The 18,993-nt window shown below is 38.4% G+C and overlaps 1 protein-coding gene across 8 annotated transcripts in view; it reads left to right on the top strand.

Moving 5' to 3' along the window:
* Pign (phosphatidylinositol glycan anchor biosynthesis class N) overlaps positions 1–18,993 on the top strand; it is a 118,847-nt gene that overhangs the window by 70,738 nt on the left and 29,116 nt on the right. For 5 of the 8 annotated variants that reach the window (XM_034513246.2, XM_076941701.1, XM_076941704.1 and 2 more), the window contains 6 exons: positions 8,773–8,875; positions 10,463–10,549; positions 11,442–11,497; positions 11,813–11,888; positions 13,501–13,574; positions 18,435–18,477. In XM_034513246.2, coding sequence (XP_034369137.1) covers positions 8,773–8,875; positions 10,463–10,549; positions 11,442–11,497; positions 11,813–11,888; positions 13,501–13,574; positions 18,435–18,477 — 439 coding nt within the window. Of the gene's footprint in view, positions 1–8,772; positions 8,876–10,462; positions 10,550–11,441; positions 11,498–11,812; positions 11,889–12,487; positions 12,684–13,500; positions 13,575–18,434; positions 18,478–18,993 lie in introns of all 8 variants that reach the window. The other 3 variants (XR_013113041.1, XR_013113042.1, XR_013113043.1) reach the window with 2 other exon arrangements.

Genomic DNA, 18,993 nt, shown 5'->3' on the forward strand with positions numbered 1-18,993 from the left:
AAGGGCTGGGTCTAGGCCTTGCATTCCTAAATGTGTTATACAGGCACAATGCCCATGAGAGTATCAATATTCATCTCATTTTTATATTAATAAGAGGCTCGTACCAATGAAAACCTTAAATTTGAAATCAAAGTAAATTTTGTACCATTTAAGAAATTATAACTTCATCTTGATAATAATTATACAGATTTCTACCAATAGGTTATGGCTATGCAATAAGTCCTAGCTAATCCCCCCTGACCCAACAAAACCACTACTTTTCCCTAGAAAGACAGACCATTATTAACCACATTAGTCCCCAAGCTCAGGGAATAGGGGCGCTGACTCTTCTTTAACTTATTCAAGCTGATTAAGGGCGTTGAGATTTTAGCAGAGGGGTGGGGGGAAGAGTAAGTTGATAAGCCTCTGATGCTGTGTCTTCACTGAATCCAGATGGAATTCCAGGACATCGGAGGTTTGGGCAGGTCTGCTCAGTATGCTTGATGAGTAGATACACCAAGGCTGTGTATTCTGCAATATACAATTCTCAGAACAAGTTTTAGTATCAAGAAAAAAAATTCCCCCCCCAGGGGGCTGATATTTTTTTTTTTTAAAGATGTTGGTTCTGACAACTTTTTTTTGCTTGTTAAAATTGGTTGTAGTATTTACGTTTCAGATTTTATCCCCTTACCCTACTTCCTCCCACTACCCAGAAACCTCCTATCCCATTCCTCTCCTCATGCTTCTATGAGGCAGTGACCTCACTATCCCCTCCCCGCCCTCACATTCCCCCCCCCCCCACTCTGTGTTCTTTTTTTTTTATGGGATCAAGAAACTCCTCTCCCACCTATGTCTGACAGGGCCATCCTCCCCTACATATACCTCTGGAGTCTTGGGTCCCTCCCTATGTGTTCCCAGGCTGGTGGTTTAGACCCTGGGGGCTCTGGTTGTTTGGTATTGTTGCTTTCCACCTGGGGTCACTAACCCTTTCTGCTCCTTCAGTCCTCTCACTAAGTTCTCCATTGGGAAACCCCTGATCATATCAGTGGTTAACTGTGAGCATTGTCCTCTGAGTGTGTTAGTCCTCTAAGGAGACAGCTATATCATGTTCCTCACATTATGCACTTCCAGCCATCCACAACAGTGTTTAGCTTAGGTGGTTGTACATGGGGTGAATACCCAGGTGGAATGGTCTCCTTCAGTTTCTGTTCCATGTTTTGTTTCCCTATTTGCTCCCTTGAGCATTTTTGTTTCTCGTTCTAAGTAGAACTGAGGCATCCCCTCTTGATCTTCCTTCTTCATGAGCTTCATGTGGTCTGCGGGTTGAGTCTTCGCTAATCCAAGCTTTTGGGCTAACATCCGTGGAAATATGTTTGTGTAACTATCTTCCTTTGGGGTTTTTGGAAGATTACTTTCTTCCTTTTTCTAGGTTGTAGTTTCCCTCCTTGTGTTGAAGTTTTTCACCAATTATTTTTTGAAGTGCTGGATTTGTGTTGAGATACTGTGTAAATTTGGATTTGTCATGGAATATTTTGGTTTCTCCATCAATATTGATTGAGAGCTTTGCTGGGTATAGTAGTCTGGGCTGGCATTTGTGTTCTCTTAGGGTCTGTATGATATCAGTCCAGGATATTCTGGCTTTTATGGTCTGGTGAGAAGTCTGGTGTAATTCTTATAGGTCTGCCTTTATATGTTACTTTGCCTTTTTCCCTTACTGCTTTTAGTATTTTTTTCTTTGTTTTGTACATTTGATGTTTTGACTATGGCGGGAAGTATTTCTTTTCTGGTCTGAACTGTTTGGAGTTCTGTAGGCTTCTTGTAATTTATGGACATCTCTTTCTTTAGGTTAGGGAAGTTTTCCTCTATAATTTTGTTGACGATATTTACTGGTCCTTTAAGTTGGGAGTCTTCCCCCTCATCTATTCCTATTATCCTTAGGTTTGGCCTTCTCATTGTGTCTTGGATTTCTTGTATATTTTGGGTTAGTAGCTTTTTGTATTTTGCATTTTCTTTGACAGTTATGTCAATGTTTTCCATGGTATCTTCTGCACATGAGATTCTCTCTTCCATCTCTTGTGTTCTGTTGGTAATACTTGTGTCTATGACTCCTGATCTTTTTTTTAGGTTTTCTATCTCCAGGGTATTGTCCCTTTGTGATTTCTTTATTGTTTCTACTTCCATTTTTAGATCCTGCATGGTTTTGTTTAATTCCTTCTCCGGTTTGGTTGCATTTTCTTGCAATTCCTTAAGGGATTTTTGTGTTTCCTCTTTAAGGGTTTCTAGTTCTTTGAGAGTGTTATTTATGTCTTTCTTAAAGCACTTTATCATCATCATGAGAAGTGATTTTAATTCTGAATCCTGCTTTTCTGGTGTGATGGGGTGTTCAGGGCTTTCTCTGATGGGGGAGCTGGGTTCTGATGATGCCATGTAACTTTGGTTTCTGTTGCTTATGTTCTTGCTCTTGCCTTTTGCCATCTGGTTAACTCTAGTGCTGCCTGTACTTGCTGTCTCTGACTGAAGCCTGCCTTTCCAGTTATCTAGCTTGTGTCTGATCTCCTAGGGGTCCAGATGTCTCTGTGATCTTTTCCAGCTGCACTGATTACAGTGGTACCTCTAGGATGCTTCAGGATATGGTGCCTCCAAGGTAGCAGTCCAGCTAGGTGTCTGCTGTTCTGGGTGCAGTGTCTCCTCTAGAATATCTCAGGATATGTTGTCTGACGCTCTGAGTTCAGTTGTTCCTCTGTGGCTCTGGGTTGAGTGGACCTTCCAGTATGTCTCAGGTGGAATCCGGGGTCCACACAACAGCAGACCTGGCAGAGGTCTGATCCAGGCCTCAGATCTGAGAACTAGTTTCTCAGACACTGTCCAAGTTGGAGCGCCTGGGATCCCTGCTTCCTCTGGGTTCTTGGAGGTTGGGGACAGAGCTACCACCCAAGATCTGCTCAGTGCTCTGGCCCAGACCGGAAGGAACCAGTGTTCTGGGCCGGGGTGACTTCCTGGGTCGAAAGTATGATTTTCACATACAACTGAAAGTGTTTATAAAAGTCGTGGTTCCATGGGGTTGTGTCCATAGGTAGGCAGTTAAGAGCAGTGGTTGCTTTTTTCAGAGGACCCAGGTTCAGTCCCCACAGCCCATATGGTATTAACAACCTTCTATAACTGCCCTTCCATGGGATTCAGAGCCCTCTGGACTGTTTGCATACCAAACAACCACGCATGTTCATGCAGGCAAAATACTCATTCATAGAAAACAAAAATAACAAATATTTTAAAAATCATCATCTGCTTTTTCTTGGAGTACGCATCTTCTTTCTCTGATTAATCAAGTCTTTTCTTTCACATTTTCGGCATCCTGAGCACTAAGCAGTCAAACCAAGAGAACCGTTACTGTAATGCAGGTCTGCAGTGGAGCTGTTCATGGCTATAAAACAAGAATTAAGTTTTGCCATGTTACAGTAAAAACTGGCAAGTTGATTTTATGGGTTAGGAACTGAATAGACTCTAAGCAGTAGAACTGGGTTGGTGGCATGGACCAAGTGTAGAACAGTGGCTGAACTCAACTTTAGATAATGGCCAGGGTGTAGGCATTACAGTTTTCCCCAGTGTTTTAAGTCATTGCAACAACAAAAAAAAAAATGGTTAAATTATTGTTACATCAACTCTGATGAAGTGGAGTAAAGGAAGAAGTGATTAACATTATTGTTGAGCCTCTGGTATATTTCTTTCTAACTTTAATTTTGTTTTTTAACATGTAATTAATCATAGTACATATAGGTTTTTCTATTTTTTTTCTACTTATGTTAGAAGTATTTTCTTGTGTGGATCATCTTTCTCTACAATTTTAGTAGGTGTATAATATTTTGTGATATGAATGTACCTTAATTTATTTAGCTGTTCCTCCACTTAAAAAAAATACTATTATTTGTTTGTTTTTGAGACAAAGTCTCAGGAAGCTCAGGCTGGCCTCAAACTCACTATGTAGCCAAGGATGACTTTGAACTCTTTTGAGTCTTCAACCTATACCTCCTGATTAACCTGTACCTCCTGATTAACCCATACCTCCTGATTGATTAACCCATACCTCCTGATTAACCCATACCTCCTGATTGATTAACCCATACCTCCTGATTAACACGTACCTCCTGATTGATTAACCCATACCTCCTGATTAACCTGTACCTCCTGATTAACCCGTACCTCCTGATTGATTAACCCATATCTCCTGATTAACCCATACCTCCTGATTAACCCGTACCTCCTGATTGATTAACCCATACCTTCTGATTGATTAACACGTACCTCCTGATTAACCCGTACCTCCTGATTGATTAACCCATACCTCCTGATTGATTAACCCATACCTCCTGATTGATTAACCCATACCTCCTGATTAACCCGTACCTCCTGATTAACCCATACCTCCTGATTAACCCGTACCTCTTGATTGATTAACCCATACCTCCTGATTGATTAACCCGTACCTCCTGATTAACCCATACCTCCTGATTGATTAACCCGTACCTCCTGATTAACCCGTACCTCCTGATTGATTAACCCATACCTCCTGATTGGTTAACCCATACCTCCTGATTAACCTGTACCTCCTGATTAACCTGTACCTCCTGATTGCTGAGATTATAAACGTGTGCTGCTAACATTTCCAGTTTGTACCATTGTACCTTGATAAAGCCCGGGGCTTCATTCATACTAGGAAAGCACTCTAGCAACTGGGCTACAACATACTATGATATGATTTTATCATATTATACTCAGTTATGCCAAGTAATTCTCTTTTGAAACAAGACTACCATGTACAATTTTAATGGACTATAAATGACTCTGCTTTGTGTACAGTTTTTTATACCTTTTGCTAATGGCGTTTTCTCATGTTTATAATCTATGCTGATACCCTAAGACATCCTACATCCTACACACTGAGTGATTGTATATGTTTTCTTAAATCCAGATGTTTCTGCCCAGTCTTCAGTACTTTTGTTTTATTGTTGTGGTAGAATTGGAAGCATTTTGTGCCCTTTGCATTTTCATGTCTTTGAAATGGTGTCATGTGGCCTAGAGTTCAGTAGTAATAAGTGAAGCAAGGTTGCATTGTGTGTTTTTGTTTTGTAGCCTCCAGTCAAGTTAGTTATTCTTTCACTTCCTGTGAGCTAGACCTTTATAGCAGCCAGATTCTGTTCATAAACAAGGAGGTGTATTAATGTGTGTGTGAAATCAAAGCAGTATGGTGAGTGCTAGAGTAGAGCATTTGGGGACCAAGGAGGCATACCCCAAGCTAGAGCAGAAGCATTTTAAAAAGGGCCTGTTACCTTGAGTACTTTTGTTTTGTGTTGTGTTGAGCTGACCGTCCTCCAGCTCACAGAGGTACATGGACATTATGATCACTGTCCTGGGAAAATCAAGGCCTTCACTCCTTCATTGTCCCTCTGTGCACCTCTTTACAGTGGAACTCGCAGTGGATGTGACTTGTTTCGTTAGAATTGGTGTTCTTGGATTGTGGCTAATGAATACTTTTTATATCCTTGATACACAGCATTGATGGCCTTCTGCAGTAGTGTTTATATACAGAGCACGAGAGTCTCTAGTTCAGTGTACTTTTGTCAGCACTGATTTTTATGTGGACAAATGTGGTAATATGGCATCTTATTTTTGCTTTCATTTTCATCTCAGTTATTGATATTGCCAGAGATATTTTCATGCATTTCTTAGCCCTTTTATTTTCTCCTCAGGGTTTGTATTTCCATATCAAACCTGCCTTTTAAGGTTGGGATATCTGTCTTACTCTTATACATACACTACAGATTGTACTTCCAAAGTTATCTTTTTACATTTGTCTTTGCATTTTCTTTTTTATTTTTTGCATTTTTTATTTTCTTTTTTCCATTTTCTATATTAATAAATAGTTGTTACATACTTTAGGAATGACCTTTTAAAAATATCTCTACTATTTTAAACATGTAATTATCTCAGTATTTAATGACGTTCTGAAAAAGGTGCTATGAAAGTTGAAATTTAAATATATTTTTCTTTTCCTACCCTTGTCTAAAAAACTTACAAATTTTGAAATGTTACTGCATTTTTTTTTTTTTTTTTTTTTTTTTTTTTTTTGCAATCAGCAGAGGTTTATTGGGGAAAGTTGGCTAGCCAAGGTCAAAACTGCTCGTCCACGCAGGAACAGAATTTTGACAAAAGGCCAGCAAGCTGAGGGGGTTTTTTATAGCATGGGGTGGGGAAAGGAAGGAATTTTCACTCGGTTACACATGATTGGTTGTTTTACAAATTTTGAACATCAGCAGGCTGTAACACTGGGAAAACCTCAAAGGGGGGTAACCAAGAACAGTGGAACATTTCAGAGGAACCCACCCTAAATGATTTAGAGCCATGTGAAAATCACTCTGCATACTCATTCTTCTCAAAAATGTAGTTTTACCATGTCACTGTGCCCTACCCTGTCATTACCAACTATTTCAGGTTAACTATTTCTCACTTGGCATAGCCCCACCCTGAGGCTTGAGGAATGTTAATCCATCCAGCAAGTGTCCTCTGATTCAGGGATAATGCCCTCCACCGGAATGTGTCCCGGGGCAGTGAAAGCCTGAAATCTTACATCCAGTTCCGCTTTCTGGAACTTGCATTCTTTTGCTCAGGTTTAGGGTAAAGAAAAAGAAAAAAAAAAAAAAATATATATATATATATATATATATATATATGCTTCATAAAATGGTTTTTATAATTTTTCACTCTACATCCCCACTTTTTCTGATTAAATTATGTTTTAATCATAAAAACTCAATTATTAATAAGTCTCTTCTCACCCCACTTTTTCTGATGTGGATCTTTAGGAAAGTTTAAACTCCAGTGTCATCATAATTATCATTTTCTTGACCTAAAGCTCTATTTCGATAGCGTAACACAAAAAGCTGAACAGCACTTATCCTTCCTCTAACAAAAGTTACTAATCTATTTAAAATGCAAGGACCTATGGTTCACAAGTGGTCCAGCAAGGGAGGATAATAGGGTCGTCAACCAAGGGGACTTACGGAACGAACTCTCGAATCAACTTTGCTGCGCCTCTCTATCTTTCTGTCTCTGATCTAACCTTAACATTTTTCTCTTAGAGCAGCACATAGACCTTCTTCTTTAAGAAACAACAAGTCTAGTCCTCTTAGTAGCACCTGTCTCCACACCTGCGGCCACTCCTAGTCTCAATGTAACAGCTAGAGTCAAGGAAAATAGGCTCTCTGCGGAAGCGTCTAGGGTGCATCTCAAAGTCACATTCAAGAGTACCTGTAGGGTGGTAGTAAACCCGGGGAACTAGCTGGACAAGTATATAATAATCTTTGCTGTCATCAAAGATAGCAGTGGAGACACACGGTGTTAGCCCAGAGCTGCAAGCCCACCATTTATCAATCTCAGGCACTAAGTATCTGTTAGCAGGGGTCCTCGGGCTCTATTTTATTGGCAAGGGGGGTCTCAAAAAGTTTCTATTTCTTTCAAACACACTTTTAAAGTTGTCCTCTGACTTTTACACATTTTGTGGCACATAGTTGTCTACATACACATAAAATCATATATATAATAAAGGGAAATTGCAAAAGGAACAAATCTATATAACTCTAGATTCACATTTGATTTCAATCTTGGAATCACAAGCTGTCATTTAACCTTGGGTGTACACACCCTAAGCCCCACCCTCCAAGGCAGCATTACCCCTGTTCCTCTATAGTGGGGATGTCTCAGGAGTCAAGGCCTGCTGCTCTTTGTAGAATAGCAAGTGACCTTGAGCTAAACAGCAGGGGGTTGCTCAGGCATCTGGATGTTCTCCAGTTGGCATCAGGCACGGGCATTGGTGAACTTCAAAGAGGTTGTATGGTCACCAGCACCAGGAACAGTTTCTTAGTAGCCTGAAAAATCATTTCTCACACAAAAGGGACATTCTGGGTGTGGAACAAGGACAAGGGACACTCTAGCCAGCGCCAGTTCCTTAGGGCAATTTAGTTTTAGGGTTCTGTATATTCTCTCTACCTGTCCTGAGCTTTGGAGACAGTATAAACAGTGGAGCCTCTAATTAGTCTCTAATATCTCTGACAATTCCTGACTTACCTTAAAACTGCTATCTGATCTGATTACCTAGGACACTTGAAACCTCGGGAAGGTCCCTATTCTAGGCTGTTTTCTCCTAGGTATTTTCTTATTTACTCTAAGTCTCATAAGCGTTTGCTTGCTGGCATATCTTACACTGTCTTATCATTTCTCTGACCCAAAACCTGAGGTCCATTATATGTTTTAAATCTCTTGGATGCTTGGTTGCACCCATATCTTAAGAATCCATCTGTGCATTTAGTCTGGTAAGTCTTTTGTTTTCTGGGGAGTATAGTTCTCCCTTCTTGTGTGCACCATTGCCTCTTTTCCTCTAGATAGTAGCTGGCAGAATGGTTAGCAGTCTGAGTTAAAATTATTTTTTAAGGTTTATTTCATTTTTATTTCATGAGTATGGCTGTTTTGCCTTCACATATATGCACTGTGTGTGTGCCTGGTGCCTACACAAGCTAGAAGAGGGCAACAGATCTTTGGAGCTGGCATGATAGACTGTTGTAAGCCACCAGGCGGGTTCTGAGCACCAAACCTGGGTCCTGTGTAAGAGCAGCAGCTGCTTTTAACTGCTGAGCTGTCTTCCCAGTCTCCGATTCAAATGATTTGACAAATGATTTCTAGTTTTAACTTTCAACTGTCTTTGTTAGTGGTTTCAGCTCTGTGTTCTCACTCCCTGTCTCTTAGGTATGAAGCTCTCTTTCCCTTAGTGCTGTCCTGTTTGATGTTTGTCTGGATACACATGGAACAAGAGACCCTTCAACAGCCTGGTGTTTCTTGTAAACAGAAGGTAGGTCTACAAACCTGCTGCTTTGATTTGGGTATAATAAAATATTCCCCAAGCTTCACGGACATTATAGTGTAATTCCATCAAAAATATTTCTGCTTAAAATTTTAGCATTTAAAATCTTAGCAAATTTTACTTGGCAGTAATAATTAAGGTAAGTAATTTACACATGAGGGAAACTTTCACTTATAAAAAAACACAGTTTACGGTTTTGCAATACATGTATGTGTTCCGATTTTCCTAGACAATTATTGAGAATCAGATCAAAAATATCAATATAGGATGAGCAACACGTGTCAGGGATGAAAGTGCTTGGCACTTGATAGCAAACCTGATGATCTGTGGTCCAGTGGCAGAACGAGAGACAAGAGCTCCGCTCTCACATTCTGGTCTGACCATGCACTCCATGCTTGTCCCCCTCCTGTCTTCACCTTCCGTCTAAGCTTCAGACAGTTATTGGTCATAGTTGACATTTAAGTACCCATTGTTTCTCTAGCCATCCTAATCCAAGATGCATATTCTGTCTTCTTAGTGATTGTGGGCTCTGACCATGTCTTCTATAGTTTACACACTATGCTGTGCTTAGAACTGGCTAAAGCCAACCACTTGATAAGGATGTCACCTCCAAGATGAGTTAGAAAGTAATGTCTGTCTTCTGTTTTGGAACTAAGGTAATTCTGAGAAATTGGTGACAGAGTATTTAGTTTTACTGAGATCAGGTGGAGGAACAGTGCTTTTGTGCACAACCACAATCAGCCTTACCTGGCTCCAGCTGCCTTCCAGGAGGCACTGCTCATTCAGAATAACTTTTTAATGCAGCAGCAGCTATACTGATGTGTATATGTGAAAACCAGTGTTGATCAGATCAGGGTAACGAGTCAGTAATTATCTTAGATACTATTTCAGGAAAAGAAAGATCATCATGTCACTTTTAAAATTTTACTTCTAACTGAAAGCAAGGCTTGTTGTTTTCAGAAAAATGTCAAAGCATGCCACTGCTTGCTGGTATTTATGTAGGTATAGCAGCAGGGGGAGTTCTGTGTTTGATTCTCTTTTATCTTCTTTTCTGGGCTTGGGGACCTAAGCAAGAATGTCACTGTATTACTTAATGGAGTGACTTCTCCTTTTATCAAAGGTATTTTGCTTTCATAAAGAAAACTAATAATTTATCTGCAAATAGAATTAACAGGACTAAGAAAGGGATAAATGCTTACTTTGTGTCATCTTTTTAAGATTATAGTACTGATTTAAGAAGACCAGAACACTGATAAATGAAGTCTCTGAATAATAATTTGAAAGTGGAATACGTATGTAAAGTAGGAAAATGACCAATTGTCACTTTAATGACACAATAGCACCATAACTCCATTTAGCACGTTACTCACATACTTTACGTGGGTTGTAGTAAGATGTATTTAAGCTATTTCACTGTTGTGGGGTTTTTTGTTTGTTTGGTTTGGTTTGGTTTTGTATTTGTTTTATTGTAGGCACAATATAAATTCTTAGCTATGTTGACTTATCTTAATTTGTCTGTGAAGTCTGTATGTAACCCATTGCCATTGTCTATTAATGCTTTCTTGTTACCTCCAGCTGACCAGCATCCAGTTCACCTGTAACACTGACATAGCTCAGCTCCGACAGCTCTGCTTGGATGACGTCCGTAGGGCCTTTTTCCTTGTATCCTTTGCTCTGGGGCTTTCAAGGTTGTCCAACCTCATTTTAATAGAGTAAGATGATGTAGTCGAGTAAGATAGAAGGTGTTTCTGCTTGTTACCTGATGGTGGTGGTTGAGGCTGCTAACCCTCTTCTCAACTTGAGTTTTCCACAGGCATAGTTCGAATCGAAATTCGGAGATGGCAGGTGCTAGGCATTCCTCTCAAGGATAGAGTGCTCGATAGCAGGTACCAAGCCCTGGGATTAACCCCTACTAGTGCAAACAAAGACATTTTTAGCTATAGGAAAGGGACAGTGCAAACACGGATATGTTCCACCATCCAGTGTCTCAGTAGTTAGGAGTTTTTTCACATATACACACACTCCTTAAAAAATAAAATTAAATCTAAACCTGCATTCTCCTTTCAACTCTTAACTCTTATTTAATTTCTCCTGCCCTAGAAGAAACCCATAGGAAAGTAGGCTTCTCAAGAGTCACCAGCAACTCCATGATCCTAATAGTTTTCAGATCTTTGCAATGTGCTCACCAGGGATGCTCCCAACCGTCCATTTCAAACAATTCATGATGATTAAACAGATAAAAAAGCAAATTGCTTTTGTGGTAGAATTGCTTTTATTTTCCTAAATGAAAAAGAGATCCTCACAAACACGTAGTTCAAAAGCTTTGGCTGAAGTGGAGAAATGGGCTTGAACTCATGGTCTTACCTCATGCTAAATGAGATTGCCCTTTGCAGATGATGTGACCAAAGCGCATTGAGAAAACATACCTGACTTGGATGTAGAGTTGGAAATTTTCCAACTGATTGTCTTGACAATTAAACAAGAGTAAGTGATTTGGAGAGAAAGAAATTGTATGAATTCTTAGTTGTGTCGGTATTTCCTTAACTGTCTGTAGGTTTTCTTTTTATTAACTGCATTTTTTGGAACTGGAAATATAGCTTCTATTAACAGGTAATTTTTTTTATATTTATTTAGTTTTGGTTTGTGTGTGTATGTGTGAGTGTGTCCCCTAGAATAACAGAACTGCTCTTAACTGTTAAGACATCTCCCCAGTCCCTTTTCCTTGTTTTACATTCAATGATATGATGGCATATAATGTGATAGATAATAAAGGAGAGTAGCATAGAGACCTATTTCGTTCGTTCTACTATGATTCAGTTTTATTAAGAGTTGCTTTCAGAGAATTACTGAGTGTCCTCTTAACAATATACCATTATTCATAGTGTGACTTCTAAAATCTTTACTCTTCCCTTTACCATTGTCTAGCTTTGACCTTGCCTCTGTGTATTGCTTTCTGACTGTGTTTAGTCCCTTCATGATGGGTGCACTCATGATGTGGAAGGTGAGGTTTCTAATTTTATTACTTGCATTAAATGATTGATTTAAAGATTGTGATGTTAAGTTTGTGTAAAGTCACTGTCATTGTAACAGAAATAGCCTTTCAGTCTTGGCAATGATAGAGGGAACCCTCTAACCCTTGCTTCCAGATAGCGTTAATGTTTGCTTTATTCTTAAGACTATTTGACTACAAAAGAGTAAGGATTCTGTTAGCCCAAGAAAATCTTATCATAGGTACTTAAAGACTCCCTGGGAGCTGTGATCAAAACTGCAGTGTTGCTAAAGATGATAAGGTTCCCTGACCCTATGAGTCTCCAACCACAAGATGGCCACTGTGTTCTCATCTTTTCCATGGACCTAGAGTTGATGAATCCTTTCAACAGATGTGTAATTGAGTACTCTTTTTAATGTGTCAGGCACCAGCTTAGTGTTTACAGTATCAATGTAGTTATATGTTCAGGTTTCTAGAGATAAATATTATGGTGGAATACAGTTCATCGTCTTTAATATTACGGTATTAGTTGCTTGTCTGTTGCTGTAATAAAATACCCTGACATAAAGCAAGTTAGGAAGGAAAGGGTTTGTTTTCGGTTACAATTCCAGAGAGAACACCGTCTATCATGGAAGGATGGTACAGAAGGCAGAAGCATAAATCCAGCCTGGCAGGCAGGACGCAGAGAGATCACATTTCATCTGCACACAGGAAGGAGGGAGTAAACAGGAAGTGGAGCCAGACTGTAAACTCTCAAAGCCTGCCTCCAGTGATGTACTTCTTCCAGTAGGACTTGGCCATCTAAAGGTTTATAATCTTCCAAACAGTGCCAGCAGTACTCAGTGTAATATATGTGTCTGTGGGGAACATTTCTCTTTCAAACCAGTATAATGGTTATACTTACCTGTTTCCTCTACCAAATTTCTCTTCTATAGTTCTTGGCACATTTTATGTAGTTAGTATATATTTATTTTACTACTCAGATCCATAAGTAATAACTGTTGAAAGTGTATGTCCTCTTAGTAGAAGTTTTCTTACTGCACCATTTGTACTGACTTTTTTACTATACTAATAGTAATGTATTTTTTAAAATGGTAAAAAAAATATTAGGCCTTTTCTTATGGCCCATTCTCTATTCTCTGTATATGTTTTCAAATTGCTACACTGAGCATGAGTATATATCCTGAATAAAATAATATTTTTAAACTCAAAAAAGCAATAATAAAATAGCTGAGTCGTGTTCATGGTGTTATACTATCTAATAACAAGCTAAGCCCAGAATGCTATGTATCGTAACAACAGGATGTGTAAATGACTCGGCTTAGGCATTCTCTTATATATACTTGGAAACGTTAACATTGTCATGAATCAGTAGAATGTCTTACTTAGTGCAAAATTTGTAGAAGATTTTAATTTAAAATACATGTTAATGTTTGCTGTTATTCTTTGTGTATTGTTAGTTTTATATCAGTTCTCACTCTCCTATGTGACAGTTTCATGTTCTATCTCTGTCTCCTATCAACTGGTATACATGAGTTATTTGAGAGATTGAAGGTTGTTCTATAAGCAGAACATGTTTCAGGGGCCTGTTACCAATGACATCATTTGTTGTTCTTTGAAACAGATTTTAATTCCTTTTGTTCTTGTGATGTGTGCTTTTGAAGCAGTTCAGATAACTACACAGCTGTCATCAAAAGGGTAAGATAAATGCTTAAGAAGCCCTGGGTTTCCCTACCTTTCATAAATGAGAGAATGTTTGAAGATATTTCATGTGATTGCTATTAAAGCTTTGTAACACAAATTGTTTATTATAAGATTAAGATTTTTTTTTCATTTTTAGGTTTCAGCTGTCATTAGAGGAAATTGGTTGATTCAGGCCTTTAGCAAACAAATATGCTTTCTTTGCAATAAAACATTAGAATGTTATTCAAGCTAGTGAAGACTCTCTAGAAAATCATAAATTTTAAATAGTATAGTTATTTATTTGTCTCTTATGCCATAATAGCACCTATAAAAAATGAAAAGGTATATGTATCATTGGAATGTCTCTTGGCGTCTTTCTTTCTTTCTTTCTTTCTTTCTTTCTTTCTTTCTTTCTTTTGATTAAACTAATAAAGTTTATTTTAAAATATACAACTCAGTATTGACATTTTTAAAGTCATCAAAATAATTCATAAGAGTTAGATGCCTCTTAAATATACATGATATCTTCTGAAACTAAAAGTAATATACACTCAACCAGTTTTTAAAATCTGTTTGGAACATTAAACATGATAGAAGTAGAAAAAAATATCTTACGAAGTTCTCTATGAAAGGAAATTGTGACAAGGCCCTGATTAGACAGAAACCGTTCCGTCTCCAAGGGAGAATACGCAGCATCACTGTGGCTTCATGGAATGAACTGGGTAGTGTTCCTTTGTTTCTGTTTTGTGGAGTAGTTTGAAGAGAATTGGCATTAGGTCTTCCTTGAAGGTCTGATAGAATTCTGCCCTAAGCCCATCTGGTCCTGGGGTTTTTTGGTTGAGAGACTTTTAATGACTGGTTCTATTTCTTTAGGAGTTATGGGACTGTTTAGATGGCTTATCTGATCCTGATTTAACTTTGGTATTTGGTATCTGTCTAGAAAATTGTCCATTTCATCCAGATTTTCCAGTTTTGTTGAATATAGGCCTTTGTAGTAGGATGTGATGATTTTTTGAATTTCCTTGGTTTCTGTTGTTATATCTCCCTTTTCATTTCTGAATTTGTTAATTTGGATACTGTCTCTGTGCCCTCTGGTTAGGCTGGCTAAGGGTTTATCTGTCTTGTTGGTTTTCTCAAAGAACTAGCTCCTGGTTTTGTTGATTCTTTGTATAGTTCTTTTTGTCTCTACTTGGTTAATTTCAGCTCTGAGTTTGATTATTTCCTGCAGTCTACTCTTCTTGAGTGTATTTGCTTCTTTTTGTTCTAGAGCTTTCAGGTGTGCTGTTAAGCTGGTAGTGTATGCTCTCTCCAGTTTCTTTTTGGAGGCACTCAGAGCTATGAGTTTTCCTCTTAGCACTGCTTTCATTTTATCCTGTAAGTGTGGGTATGTTGTGCCTTCATTTTCATGAAATTCTAAATAGTCTTTAATTTCTTTCTTTATTTCTTCCTTGACCAAGTTATCATCCAGTAGGGCATTAGCTTCCATGTATATGTGGGCTTTCTGTTGTTATGTTATTTTGTTGGCGTTTTTTTTCGTCTATTATCCTTTGTAGGGGTGGATTTGTAGAAAGATACTGTGTAAATTTGGTTTTGTCATGGAATATCTTGGTTTCTCCATCTATGGAAATTGAGACTTTTGCTGGGTATAGTAGCTTGGGCTGACATTTGTGTTCTCTTAAGGGTCTGTACAGCATCTGCCCAGGATTTTCTGTCTCTCATAGTCTCTGGTGAGAAGTCTGGTGTAATTCTGATAGGTTTGCCTTTATATGTTACTTGACCTTTTTCCCTTACTGCTTTTAATATTCTTTCTTTGTTTTGTGTATTTGGTGTTTTGACTATTATGTGACGGGCAGAATTTCTTTTCTGGTCTAATCTATTTGGAGTTCTTTAGGCTTCTTGTATGTTCATAGGCATCTCTTTCTTTAGGTTAGGGAAGTTTTCTTCTATAATTTTGTTCAAGATATTTACTGGCCCTTTGAGAATCTTCACTCTCTTCTATACCTATTATCCTTAGATTTGGCCTTCTCATTGTGTCCTGGATTTCCTGGATGTTTTGTGTAAGGAGCTTTTTGCTTTTTGCATTTTCTCTGACTGCTGTGTCAATGTTTTCTATGGTAACTTCTGCACCTAAGGTTCTCTCTTCTATCTCTTGTATTCTGTTGGTGATGCTTGCATCTGTGACTCCTGATCTCTTTCCTAGGTTTTCTATCTTCAGGGTTGTCTCCCTTTGTGATTTCTTTATTGTTTCTATTTCCAATTTTAGATCCTGGATGATTTTGTTCAATTCTCTCACTTGTTTGGTTGTGTTTTCCTGTTATTCTTTAAGAGATTTTTGTGTTTTCTCTTTAAGGGCTTCTACTTGTTTACCTGTGTTCTGTATTTTTTTGAGGGAGTTATTTATGTCATTCTTAAAGTCCTCTATCATCATCCTGAGACGTGATTTTTTAAGAAGGTTGCTTTTCAGGTGTGTTGGTATGTCCGAGGCTTGCTGTGGTGGGAAAATTGGATTCTGATGATGCCAAGTAACCCTGGTTTCTATCGCTTATGTTCTTGCTCTTGCCTCTTGCCATCTGGTTATCTCTGGGGTTGGCTGGTCTTGCTGTCTCTAACTGTGGCTTGTCCCATCTGCAAGCCTGCGTGTCAGTAGTCCTGGGAAACCAGTTCTCTTCTGGAGGAATTTGGGTATGGAAAGCTGTGGCACAGGGTCAGCTCCAGGGTGCAGACGGAAACCGGACGAATCCTGTCCCCAGCTGTTCCTGGATCCTTGTGTCCTGATGGCTCTGGGCGGGCCCCTCTTGGGCCAGGAATTTGAGCAGAAGTGGTGGTCTTACCTGTACTCACAGGTGTGTTGGCACTCCTGAGAGACCAGCTCTATCCTGACAGTATTTTGGTATGGAGCACTGTGGCACAGGATCAGCTCTTGTTGCAGACCGAAACAGGAAGAGGCTTATTTCTTAAAAATGTATTAAACAAGGTGGGTGTGGTGATGCACACTTTTAATCCCAGCAAATGGGTTGCAGAGGCAGGAGGATCTCTGTGAGTTCAAGGCCAACCTGGTCTACAAAGTGAGTTCAGGACAGACAGAGCTACACAGAGAAATTCTATGTCAAAAAACAAATGAAAAAATCATTAAACAAATTTGTTAACCTCATTTTATTTATATGTGTTGACATTAACTTTTCTGTATATCAATAATTTGTAAAAATACACATTGACAAATATATGGAAAAGATTCTGAGTTGTCAGATATATCTGAAGCTATCAATTTTCAGCATTCAATATTCTGAAAGAAAAATTGTTAACCAAGTATTTGCTTTTTTTAATCCCATAAAATTACCTCATCAGAGATTCTCTGTACAGAGATTCTCTGAAAAACACTTATAAATAGCAATTTTATAAATGAATCAAGCTGGCACAGTCAGTGCTAAAAGGATGAATAGTTTTAACATAAATTTGCATGTTTTCTTGATGAGCTTAAGCTAGAACTCAGTTTAGCTTGCTAGTGTGTGTGTGTGTGTGTGTGTGTATACATATATATATATATATATATATATATGTATATACACATACATATATATGCTATATATTTTTTTCTAAGAAGATTTTCTTTCACTGCTTAGAAATAGTGAAAATCTTATTTTAGTTTAAAAGAAAATAGTCTTTGAGGATATTTATATGAATTTAATAGTGAAAACATGTACTCATCAGTATCCTACAGGTGCCAGTTGCTTAGATGCAACAAAAACTAGTAAGTAATAGAGCATGTTTTCCTGCATCCTTGTTAGAAGACAAATTTTTCAGAAGGAAATTTAACTAAGTCTTGTATAAACAGAACTGGGGGCAATTGGATGAAAATAGACAGCTCACTGCTCTGTGTGTCTGTATACAGATGTGTGTGTCTGTATACAGATGTGTGTGTCTGTATACAGATGTGTGTGTCTGTAGACAGATGTGTGTGTCTGTAGACAGGTAATTGTGTGCCTTTGTATGGCAATTCTGTCTTGGGGCTAATGCAAGGAAACCCTAAACACAGGGACCGGAAACAGAGGCGGCAAAATCAAAGGCTTTAAAAAATATCTTCTTTTGGCCTTTAAGCCCTGAAAGGCATTGCTTTTCCCCTGTGTATGAGAAGTTCCTGGTGTTGAATGTACCATCCTCTGACCTCAGTGAGTCCAATCCTATTGACAGATAGCTTTGCATCTCTCTTCTGTACCTAACCGTGGAAGTCAGGCCACAACTTCCCTCACTGCTTTTCTGCTTCTTAATTCTCGTTCATGTCTGCCCCTCCTCTCCCTTTACCTTCATAGTTACCTTATTTTTGTTGCTAAGCATCTTAGAATTTTTAAAAGTCTGAGGGTAAAGGAAGCTTTATTTACATTCTGGTTGTTTATTAAACCCACACTGCCAAAATATAAGTTGAATGTAACACACCAATAAGATGACTATACCTCCACTTCTCCTTACCCACTCCTCAAAGTATGCGTTAGACAAAATGAGGTAGAAAAGCCATGCTAGCATTGATTTCTTTTATATGACTTAAAGTGAACTTTTCTAATTGCTATTTATGTCTTGTTCCTCATTCTCCATAACTGGGCTCATCATAAAGCCTTGTTTATTTTTAATAGAGGCCATAGAATGACATACGGATGTGACGGTTACCTGTTAGGACAGGCTAAGGGTGCTTCGGGCTGTGAGCAGTAAAATTAGCAGTGAACATGGTTTCTGTGTGGGGAGTCTGCCTGCTGCTCTCAGCAGCCCTGCTTTCTGTCCTTCCACTCTTAGGGTCTAGATTTAGGACATTGTTCACAGTTGGGTTCTAATGTATTTGAAAGGTATGCCTATTACATTGATGTAATTTTTTTCTTTACTTTTCAGCCTTTTTCTTGTTGTTCTCATCATATCAGACATCATGGCTTTGGTAAGGCACTATTGAATATTTGGTGTAAGTAGGACTGGGAAAGTTCCATATCTATTTGGGAGAAATATGAATACATTTCTGTACATGTAATCTTTATGTACTGAGTTCTAAATGATGGCTGTTTACATAGGTACTTATACAGAAACTCTTCTTAAATTGTCAAACCTTTTTCCATTACTTGACTTTGTCAGGCTGTCATTTCATGCTTAGTCTTTCAGGCTGTTCTCATTTGTGTCTGAAATGAACCTTTCATAGATTAACAGAAGAATACAATTTCAGATTTAGATAACTCATCACTCATTTTTGAAAGACTAATGGTTCCTTTTTAGTTTTCTGAGATTAAAAAGGAGAAGAAAAAAAGAGTGAGTGAATGAAGGAATAGGGAAATACAACTTAGTCAACTGAGAAGTGTTACCAGTTAGTAGGTATAATCAATGAATTCTAAGTAAGGGACTTATAGGTAGTCTTCGTGCATATAAAGACTGAATCTGTTCTGGGTATTTTAGGAGTTCTCAT

This window comes from Arvicanthis niloticus, chromosome 10, assembly GCF_011762505.2.
Source record: "Arvicanthis niloticus isolate mArvNil1 chromosome 10, mArvNil1.pat.X, whole genome shotgun sequence".
NCBI lineage: Eukaryota > Metazoa > Chordata > Mammalia > Rodentia > Muridae > Arvicanthis > Arvicanthis niloticus.